Source organism: Myxocyprinus asiaticus, chromosome 3 (assembly GCF_019703515.2).
Source record: "Myxocyprinus asiaticus isolate MX2 ecotype Aquarium Trade chromosome 3, UBuf_Myxa_2, whole genome shotgun sequence".
NCBI classification, from domain to species: domain Eukaryota; kingdom Metazoa; phylum Chordata; class Actinopteri; order Cypriniformes; family Catostomidae; genus Myxocyprinus; species Myxocyprinus asiaticus.
The window spans coordinates 1,671,154-1,683,347 of NC_059346.1; the positions used below are offsets into that span (position 1 = coordinate 1,671,154).

General features: G+C 34.0%; 1 protein-coding gene across 1 annotated transcript in view; it reads left to right on the plus strand.

Annotated features, from left to right (window-relative positions):
- Nucleotides 1–2,188: 2,188 nt before the first annotated feature.
- LOC127423313 (leucine zipper putative tumor suppressor 3-like) overlaps nt 2,189–12,194 on the plus strand; it is a 31,623-nt gene continuing 21,617 nt past the window's right edge. The window contains exons 1-3 of the mRNA XM_051667510.1: nt 2,189–2,279; nt 10,202–10,807; nt 11,252–11,824. Of these exons, the coding sequence (XP_051523470.1) occupies nt 10,286–10,807; nt 11,252–11,824 (1,095 nt within the window). The 5' untranslated portion in view covers nt 2,189–2,279; nt 10,202–10,285. The remainder of the gene's footprint in view (nt 2,280–10,201; nt 10,808–11,251; nt 11,825–12,194) is intronic.

The window sequence follows — 12,194 nt, forward strand, 5'->3', positions numbered from 1 at the left end:
CACAAGAATTTTTACGGCCCCAGTAAAATGAGTCACCAATCGCCCTGCGTGACTGGAGCTGAAGCTCCACAGAGGTTAGTCGACCCAGCACTGCAAGATGTAGTTGCTGCTGTCCTCCGTCTCTCCATAGAGGAGAGAAATATAACACCGCCAAGTACCCCTCTGTCAAGCTCCTGAAGTTTGCAAATGACACTACTGTCATCTGCCTCATCCAGGATGATGATGAGTCTGCATACAGAAGGGAGGTTGAACAGCTGGCTGTATGGTGCAATCAAAACAAACTGGAGCTGAACATGCTCAAAACGGTGGAGGTGATAGTGGACTTTAGGAGGAACACCCCAACATTGACCCCACTCACCATTCTAAACAGCACTGTGGCAGCAGTGGAGTCATTCAGGTTCCTGGGCACTACCATCTCACAGGACCTGAAGTGGGAGAGCCACATTGACTCCATTGTAAGAAAGGCCCAGCAGAGGTTGTACTTCCTTCGCCAGTTGAGGAAGTTCAACCTGCTACAGGCGCTGCTGATACAGTTCTACTCAGCGGTCATTGAGTCTGTCCTCTGCACTTCAATAACTGTCTGGTTTGGTTCAGCTATGAAATCGGACATCAGAAGACTACAAAGAACAGTTCGGACTGCTGAGAGGATTATTGGTTGCCCCCTGCCCTCCCTTCAAGAACTGTACACTTCCAGAGTGAGGAAAAAGGCTGGTAAAATCACTCTGGACACCACTCACCCTGCCCATTACCTTTTTGAGCTGTTGCCCTCTGGCCGGCGCAACAGAGCACTGAGCACCAGAACTGTCAGGCACAGGAACAGTTTTTTTCCCTCAGGCTATCCATCACATGAACAGTTAAAACTGCCCCATTGAGCAATAATTATGTGCAATACACGGCTTAGTCTATTTATAATTATCCAACATACCCTACCTCTTCTGCCATACATTCCCTTGCTTCCGTATATAACAGATTTGTATTTGTACATACGTATATATATATTCTTTTGTCTTATTGTGTATTTCTATATAAACATACAGTATATTTTCTATTTGCTTTTTATTTTTATTCGATTTTTTTATTTTTATTTTTATTTTTTTATTTTTGTCTTGTTGTTGTATTGTTGTACACTGGAAGCTTCTGTCACCAAGACAAATTCCTTGTATGTGTAAGCATACTTGGCAATAAAGCTCATTCTGATTCTGAAATATATAGATTGATAGACAGACAGAAAGGTAGACAGATAGATAGACAGGTAAAAAGACAGACAGACAGGTAGATAGATAGACTGATTGATAGGTGAGTAGACAGACAGGTAGATAGATTGATAGACAGGTATGTAGACAGATAGATAGATAGATAGATAGATAGATAGATAGATAGATAGACAGACAGATGAACAGACAGATAGAGAGAGACACAGACAGATAGATAGATAGATAGATAGATAGATAGATAGATAGATAGATAGATAGACAGACAGACAGACAGATTGATTGATTGATTGACTGATTGACAGTTAGGTAGAAATATAGATATACAGATAGGCTGACAGACAGGTAGATACATTTATAGACAGGTAGTTAGACAGACTGATTGATAGGTGGGTAGACAGACAGACAGATAGTTTGATAGATAGGTATGTAGACAGATAGACAGGTAAATAACTAGATTGATAGACAGAAGATTGGTAGAAAGATAGATAGACAGGAAAATAGACAGGTAAATATATAGATTGATACACAGACAGGTAGGTAGAAAGATAGACAGACAGACAGACAGACAAACAGACAGACAAACAGACAGACAGACAGGTAGAAAGATTAGTAGACAGATAGATAGACAGGTAAAAAGACAGACGGACTGGTAGGTAGACAGATTGATTGATAGTTGGGTAGACAAACAGGTAGATAGATTGATAGTCAGGTATATAGACAGATATACTGCTAAATCTATAGTTTAATAGTCAAGTATGTAGACAGATAGACATGCAAATAGATAGACAGACAGACAGACAGATAGATAGATAGATAGATAGATAGATTGATAGATAGATTGATAGATAGATGATAGTTGGTGTCGCTCAGAGCGAAAGGGGGCGGGGCTGTGAGCGTCCAAAATGGGCGGGGCTGAGGTGTGTTTCTCTCAGCTGATGCGAGCCTCTCTCTCTCCATCACTTCATCCGAGCGCTTCACGCAGTTTCACACGTTCATTTACGCCGCAACAGCAGCGCATCATCCGGACAGACAGAGAGACGCGCCGCGTGGATCCGTCGTGAGACAGTGAGTATCTCTGTGTGTGTGTGTGTGTGTGTGTGTGTGATGGAGTCTCTTCAGCACCTGCATCAGTTCACCGCACTGCCGCCATCGAGCGCGTCCTCTCCTGTGTAATATGTGAGGATGCGGCTGTGATGGCTGTTTAAGGCGATGGCTGATGCTGTTGTCATGGAGGATGCGGATGCTGCGATGTTCGCATCATGTTGCACGAGCTCTAACACGCATTATGTAATGAAATCTAATGGCTGGTGTTATTGGTGTTGTCAGGTGAACACTCTCTCCATTGTGCTTCTGCTGCTGCTGTACTGGTGCATTTGGTGTTAAACGGAGGCATAAAGCATTTATGTGCCTGGTGTTTATAATAAACGTGCTTATTAAATGCATCCATCCTTCGATATACAGTTTTTCCCTTTACAAACTTCATTTAGTGGTTTGAAATGCTTTGTTAATACATCATGTCCACTGAACTGAGGATGCTGTTTTAGTGCATTTATTGAGCATTTGTGATTTGGATGTCATTTATAAAGCATAGTGTGGTGTTTGGGTACAGGCCCCTATCTCTATTTAACTGACATGCTTAACTTTCATTGTTTATTTCATTTACCTCTGTCTTTTTCTACTCTTATCTGTCTTTACTGTAAAATGTACTGCATTATAATGAGTCTAATATCGGTAATACACAGTGTCAGGCAGCTAGACTGCATGTTTACATGTTTATGTCTTTATTCACAGAGGTGTATTTTCATTATTTATAGAATAGCACTCCTTTATTTGTGCCATTATAGATGTTTAGTAAAGAGTGAAATGGTTATAATATGAATCTGATATTGCATTATTGATACAACATGAATGTTGCAGCCTTTTTGAAGAATGTAACATATAGGAGATCAGGGTTGCAAATGTTGATATATTCCACATCATGACAATCTTTAGTGTAAAGTATCCTGTCTTTAGTAGATAGTGTTTGTGTATGAGGATATATGAAGCATGTGAGCGATGATGTAATGCCTGTGAGTGAGTGAGTGTGTTGAAGCGGGTATTGTGGGCACGTGCCAGTGCTGTTCTGATGCAGCCCTGCTGTACAAATGATGGTACTGCACCCTCACCACTGATACACACACACACACACACACACACACACACACTCAGTGTGCTCTATAAACATGTATTCAGAAAGCTGTCAAATTACCTACATAAAAATAATATCATATAGACTAATTTTATTATTGAGTATTTTTGTATTTTGTTTTCCAGTTAAACTGGTTAAACATTCTTAAAAAAGATACATTTACTTTAGAAGCACAATGACAAGATATTTTGAATAAATAAATCTAAGATAAATCTAACAACATTTTTGGAACTTTTAAGCTTATAAAAAGAAGAAAAAAACCAATTTGGCAATGGGGGTAAGGAAAAAAAAAAAAAGAAGCTGATTCAAAGGGAAAACCAATTTTTTACCCTAATGGCAAATATTTGTTTCTTGTTTTAAGCATAAAACCCACCAAATTTTGTTCCATTTCTCTGAAAATAAGACTCAATTTATATCTTATGCCATTCTGCTTCTCGAGTAATTTGTTCTTGTTTTAAGGATGTTTAGACGTTTTATTGAAAAATAAGACAAAAATACTCAGTAAGATAAAATAAACTTTAAATTGATTATTAAAGGGACAGTTCACCCAAAAATGAAAATTCAGTCATTGTTTACTCACCCCTGTGTTGTTATAACCCTATATGGCTTTCTTTCTTTTTCTTTACACAAATGGAGACCTCGTGAAAAAGTGTTGTGCTCAGTGATGTCATACAATGGCAGTTTATGGTGACCACCTCTTCAAGCTTCAAAAGAACACAAAAGTATAATTCAGAAGTCTAATAAATTATTCATGAGATTCATGATTGTTATGAAAGCATACGATAAGATTTGATGAGAAACAAACTGAAATCTAATGTATTATTTAGTGAAAATGTTCACTGACCGTTGATCTCCTGTGTGCGTTCATGATAGGACACGAGAGCAACAGTTCACGCAGCCCCCTCGTGACATAGGGGCGTTCAAGAGGAAACTCGTTTATCTAAAAACAGTGATAGTGACAACAGAACACAACACAGCTGCACACGAAACAACAGAACTTACTAAACATGTCTGAAGAGTTTATAGTCCAAGAATTGATGCATTTCTATGCCCAGCCTTATTTTTTTGAAAGTTTTTGGACCGGCGCCAGTTCACAGTGGACGGAGTTACCCGCGTGATGCCGAAAATAAAAAACAAGTGAACGATAGAATGTACCGTCACTCAACACTGCTGATTAGGACAAAAACTCTGATTACCATAGAAAATATATCTTTTATCGCGTGTCGTTTGCCGTCAGGTTTGGACACGGTGTGACTGTGGCTGCCTGTAGCTCGTCTATGTTTCTGTTTGATTTACGAGAACTAATAAGGCTGGGCATAGAAATGCATCAATTCTTCATCTACTGAATTATACTTTTGTGTTCTTTGGGTTATAACAACATAGGGATGAGTAAACAATGACTGAATTTTCATTTGTGGGTGAACCGATCCTTTAAATCAAAGAATCTAATTTAGCTTTATGCATTTTATGCTTTCAGGACATTTAAAACATATCCAAAGTATCCCGTTGCAAAAGTTCTTCCTAAATTAGCCTTTTTATTTATTTATTTATTTTGGAGATTGTTCATGTGACATTTTTTATGGAGCTCATACCACATTCTGTTCTTAACATAGACACTCCTAAACTGATCCATATTTAAATATTATTAAAATAATAATATATTTCAGTAATATCTTATAAGGTTGTATTTTTTATCACTAGTGAACTACATTAGTTCACATAAACTAACAATGAAGAACACTTTTACAGCATTTATTAATCTTGGTTAATGTTAATTTCAACATATACATTTTTTACATGAAAAGTTGTATATGTTTACATTAGCTAATGCATTATGAGCTAACATTAACTAACAATGCACAATGGCATTTTTATAAATTAAAAAACTAAAATCAACAAATGCTGTAAAAAAAAAGAAATTAAATAAAATTAAAAAAAAGATTTTTTAATTGTAAGTTCATGATACCTAATGCATTTACTAATGTTCACATATAGGACCTTATTGTACATTGTTACCATTATTTATTTAAAATTAGAAGAACTTTGGACTTTCTGACTTAAATCTATGCATTAGAATTGACATTTGAACTCCTATGGTGACTGTTCAAAGCTGTCACACAATATGTGAGATCTAATGTACACTAATATATGTTTTAAATGCATAGATTTATGCACTTTTCTGTGTATATACCAAAGAAAAGAAAAATGACAAATGAGATCGCTTCAGATATTCCAAGATAACGAAAGTCAGAGATCTCCCAACATTTCTCATCCAATTCTTCCAAGAGCAAATGATTTATAGACAATTGATTCATTTGTGTATATTTCTATTTCCCCAAAGAAATTATAAGAGAAACATCTGAAACTTGAGATAAAACATAACTGACAACTCAGTTAAATCTCCTGAGCAATGAAAGTAAATAAATAAAACTTTATGATTCACGCCAAGGCTAAATCACACAGTTATGATGAAAGTAAAATGAGATTGACTTAAAATTCACGTGAATTCCGACCTCACACTGAAGTCAAATTGCAAAAAAACAACAACAACAAAAAAACAAAAAACAGATGTATTTCAGATGTATTTCCACATGTTAAAGTGGCCCATATTTGAACTGAAAATATCAGATTTTTGCTGTTTACACTGACATCCAAAAACAGATCTGTGTCACACATATCAGATTAGGACCTTGTTGCAGTGTGATCACAGGATAGAGAACTACAATCACAGACTGAGGAATCACATCAAATGTGCTCTGTGTTTAGATAATGATTAACTTTAAAAAGATATCATCTTAATCAGGGTGCAGTTTAGCTGAAACAGATCCATGTTAATGTTTACTCACACACACACACACACACACACTTTCGATCTGCATATATGTGCTTCACAAGACTTCAGATGGACTTCTCTTTCTTTCCTTTGTGTTGGGAATGGTTTGAGTATCAGATCGATCAGACTTTCATGAGTTCTGATGAATGTTTAACATGAGGAGGAAACAGTTCTGTCTTTATAATTCTCATGGGATGCAAGTATGTTCTTTATTCACAATGAGATATAATTATAGAATACTTTTCCTTTCAGTTTAGCTGGTTTAGCGCACTATATTTTCATTCCGCTTGGAATGATCTGCTATATTACCATGTTTTGGTCTCTTTGGTCACGTGAACTTGATCTTTTTGTTTTCCTGCTTGTCCATGAAGTCGGTTGTGTTTTTATTAAAGTAACGTTACAAACCTCATTTTTTCTATAAAAGCAAATAAGAAAATATTTTTCTGCTTAAAGGAATAGTATGGAAGCCAATTTCTGCAACACAAAATAAAAAAAAGTGCAAAGGTCAAAATTCGGAGATAAAAAGTCAATTTTGAGATACTAAATCATAAGTATGAGATAAAAAGTCAAAATATGTGATACTAAATTATAATTATGAGATAAAAAGTCAAAATATGAGATTCTACACTGCAAAAAATGATTTTCAAGACAATTATTTTTGTCTTATTTTCCTATAAAATTATCTAAACATTCTTAAATCGTGATTTGGGAAAATGGGATAAGATATTAGGTCTTGTTTTAAGATAAATCTGACAAAATGTAGTGAACTTTTGACTAAATCTGCCAATGGGGTAAGCAAAATAAACTTGTTTTCCTTTAAATTAAGTTTATTTTTCTTACCCCAACTGGCAAACAGGTTTTTCTTGTTTTAAGCATAAATCACACTAAATTTAAAGATTACTCTCAAAACAAGACTTAAAATCTTGCTTGTCAAATAAATAAATCACATTTTAAGAATGTTTAGATATCTTTACTTTAAAACAAGGCAAAGATACTTGTCTTGAAAATCATTTTTTGCAGTATAAGTCATAAATATGAGATACTAAGTCAAAATTATGAGATACTAAATCATAATTGTGAGATGTTATATTATAATTAAGAGATACTAAATTACAATTATGAGATAAAAAGTTGAAATATTAGATACTAAATCATAATTATGAGATAAAATGTCAAAATATGAGATATTAAATCATAAATATGAGATATTAAATCATAATTATGCGATAAAATGTCAAAAAATGAGATATTAAATCATAATTATGAGATAAAATGCCAAAATATAAGATACTAAATCATAATTATGAGATAAAATGTCAAAATATGAGATATTAAATCATAAATATGAGATATTAAATCATAATTATGCGATAAAATGTCAAAATATGAGATATTAAATCATAATTATGAGATAAAATGTCAAAAAATGAGATATTAAATCATAATTATGAGATATTAAATCATAATAATGAAATAAAATGTCAAAATATGAGATATTAAATCATAAATATGAGATAAAATGTCAAAATATGAGATATTAAATCATAAATATGAGATATTAAATCATAATTATTAGATAAAATGTCAAAATATGAGATATTAAATCATAAATATGAGATATTAAATCATAATTATGCGATAAAATGTCAAAAAATGAGATATTAAATCATAAATATGAGATAAAATGTCAAAATATGAGATATTAAATGATAAATATGAGATATTAAATCATAAATATGAGATATTAAATCATAATTATGAGATAAAATGTCAAAATATGAGATATTAAATCATAATTATGAGATAAAATGTCAAGAAATGAGATATTAAATCATTATTATGAGATAAAATGTCAAAATATGAGATATTAAATCATAAATATGAGATAAAATGTCACAAAATGAGATATTAAATCATTATTATGAGATAAAATGTCAAAATATGAGATATTAAATCATAAATATGAGATAAAATGTCAAAATATGAGATATTAAATCATAATAATGAAATAAAATGTCAAAATATGAGATATTAAATCATAATTATGAGATAAAATGTCAAAATATGAGATATTAAATCATAAATATGAGATATTAAATCATAATTATGCGATAAAATGTCAAAATATGAGATATTAAATCATAATTATGAGATAAAATGTCAAAAAATGAGATATTAAATCATAATTATGAGATAAAATGTCAAAAAATGAGATATTAAATCATAAATATGAGATAAAATGTCAAAATATGAGATATTAAATGATAAATATGAGATATTAAATCATAAATATGAGATATTAAATCATAATTATGAGATAAAATGTCAAAATATGAGATATTAAATCATAATTATGAGATAAAATGTCAAGAAATGAGATATTAAATCATAAATATGAGATAAAATGTCACAAAATGAGATATTAAATCATTATTATGAGATAACATGTCAAAATATGAGATATTAAATCATAAATATGAGATATTAAATCATAATTATGAGATAAAATGTCAAAATATGAGATATTAAATCATAATTATGAGATAAAATGTCAAGAAATGAGATATTAAATCATAAATATGAGATAAAATGTCACAAAATGAGATATTAAATCATTATTATGAGATAACATGTCAAAATATGAGATATTAAATCATAATTATGAGATAAAATGTCAAAATATGAGATATTAAATCATAAATATGAGATAAAATGTCAAAATATGAGATATTAAATCATAATAATGAAATAAAATGTCAAAAAATTAGATATTAAATCATAAATATGAGATAAAATGTCAAAATATGAGATATTAAATCATAAATATGAGATATTAAATCATAATTATGAGATAAAATGTCCAAATATGAGATATTAAATCATAATTATGAGATAAAATGTCACAAAATGAGATATTAAATCATTATTATGAGATAACATGTCAAAATATGAGATATTAAATCATAATTATGAGATAAAATGTCAAAATATGAGATATTAAATCATAAATATGAGATAAAATGTCAAAATATGAGATATTAAATCATAAATATGAGATATTAAATCATTATTATGAGATAACATGTCAAAATATGAGATATTAAATCATAAATATGAGATAAAATGTCAAAAAATGAGATATTAAATCATAATAATGAAATAAAATGTCAAAATATGAGATATTAAATCATAATAATGAAATAAAATGTCAAAATATGAGATAATAAATGCTAAATATGAGATAAAATGTCAAAATATGAGATATTAAATCATAAATATGAGATATTAAATCATTATTATGAGATAACATGTCAAAATATGAGATATTAAATCATAATTATGAGATAAAATGTCAAAATATGAGATATTAAATCATAAATATGAGATAAAATGTCAAAATATGAGATATTAAATCATAAATATGAGATATTAAATCATTATTATGAGATAACATGTCAAAATATGAGATATTAAATCATTATTATGAGATAAAATGTCAAAATATGAGATATTAAATCATAAATATGAGATATTAAATCATTATTATGAGATAAAATGTCAAAATATGAGATATTAAATCATAATTATGAGATAAAATGTCAAAATATGAGATATTAAATCATAAATATGAGATAAAATGTCAAAAAATGAGATATTAAATCATAATTATGAGATAAAGTTTTATCTCATAATTATTACTTTTTATCTAAATGTTGACATCAAATCACGATTTTTTTTTTATGTGGCTGAAATGTGCTTCCATTGGAAATTAGTTCACCAAAAAGTGAAAATTCTGTCATAATTCCTCATTTTGTTTCAAACCCGTATGACTTTCTGTCTTCTGTGGAACACAAGCGGAGATTAAAATGAATAATGCAAAGACATTCAGAATTTTTTTAAAGTGTCAAATTACTGTGTGTTGTCCAATGTATTTATACTAACCTCCCGTCTTCTGTCCTGTTACAGTGTGTGTGTGTGCGACCTGGCTCACTTCACGCCCCTGTGTGTTGGCGTCGCGATTGGCGCAGTGAAGCACTCACGGCTCCTGGCATGGGCAGTGTAGGGAGCGGTGCGTCAAGTCAAAGGCCCATCACCATGCGCAGCGTGGGCACTCGCACGACTCCTAACGGCCCACTGGCGGCTGCACCACCTCCTAACTCCGCCCGCCGACGATTGGATGACCGCAGCTTTAGCGCCGACCGAATCCCCGGTCCAAGCACTAAGGCAAAGGGCGTCTCCGCCGACAGCTACAATGCCGAAAGAGATTATCACGGCAACACTCGCAGTCACGGGGACTCCGAACGTACCGCGCCTCACAATGCTAATCGCCAGCAAACGGTCAATGGCGAGAGGCTGGTGTCGAACACCATGTTCACCAATGGTGGGTCACGGAGGGAAGGTCACTGGCGCGGTGAGAGTCTGGACTTGTGTGGTAACAACATCGTGCTTAACAACGACAAAAACAGCAGTCATCAAGTACCAACACAGCACAAAGAAATGAACAAAACCAAACCCGATACTCAAAACCCACCCAACATCCTGCCGGTCTCTGGAAAACTGGAGCATGCACAGGTACAGAAGGTACGGGATTTTATAGTAGAGATTTAAATTTTAGGCTGATATTTTTAACCGATATTTACACTTTTCCACTCGAATTTTGTGATTTGGCCCAAAGCAGACTTTTTACATCAGCGCGTCCTGACTTCGTTCGTGCTCAAAAGGTAAATAGTACATTTTAATGCAGACATAGCATCAAATCTTAACATTTCAGTTAATGTCACAAGTTCTGATTCAGGTAAATTGCCAGAGCTGGTTTACCTGTGTTTTTAAAAATGGGTCATGTTCACTCATGTAACTTTTTGGAAAAGACTGTATGTGTGAAAGCGACTATAGTTTACACAGTCTCCGTGTTTATATCAATGTCTCCCACTGAATGCGTTTACATGAGCTACACCCTATTGTCCACGAACGTCCCCCTAGAAGTAAAGCATAAAATATCTGTTTTTGCCTTTACAGACCAACGACTCTCTGGTGCGTCCATCAGCTTTCAAACCCGTGGTGCCCAAGAGCTTTCACTCCATGCAGAATCTGGTGTGCCCCCTTCAGACCAGCTCAGGGACAGGCGGGGGTCCGGGCAGCAGTGGCAGTCAAGGCAGCGGAGGAGAGAAGGGGATCCAGAGCGTGTCTGGGGCCCAGTGGGAGCAGGACAGTCCCAGCAGCCGAGGGACGCACACCGGCGCAAACAGGCCCGGGCAGGGCTGTCTTTCCGATTCCGGGCGGAACTCCCTCACCAGTCTGCCCACCTACACGGGGTCAAGCTACGGCCCTCCACCCGCGCTCGGCCCGCTCAGTGCCTCCACCAGCCATATCAACCGGCTGGGCACTGTCGCCCTGGAGAAACTCGAAAAACCAGGTTACCAGAACGGGCTGAGTGCGTCTGACAGCGGCCGCTCCTCCTCAGGCAAGAGTTCTTCATCGTATCAACGCCTAAGTCACCTGAGCGACGCTTCTGCACCTCTGAGACCTTCTCCGTCCTCAGATGATGTCATTCAAGACCTGGAAGACCGTCTGTGGGAGAGAGAGCAAGAGGTAAGTGGGGCGATAAAACTTTGAAACCATGTTGACATTATGTTAAACTGAGTTCAAAGTTTGGGTCAGTCTTGTACTATCTTCACACTCAGCATTTGGGAGTAAATATTTCTAGGGGAACTCTTAATTGACAACACAATTTGTAAAATACATGCTATTTTCTAAGTGTAAAAATGTACAAAATGCATCAAATAGTTCCTGATATACGTAAATGTATATGACTGAAACGGCAATCGATAATGTGGTAGCTGCATTTAGAACATGAATAAAACCATCATTCACTATTGAAACTGTACACTCCTCCTCACTGTTGAATGTTTACGTCTCCTCCCAACTCGGAAACTTGGGTATCAAAATTATCTCAGAGTTA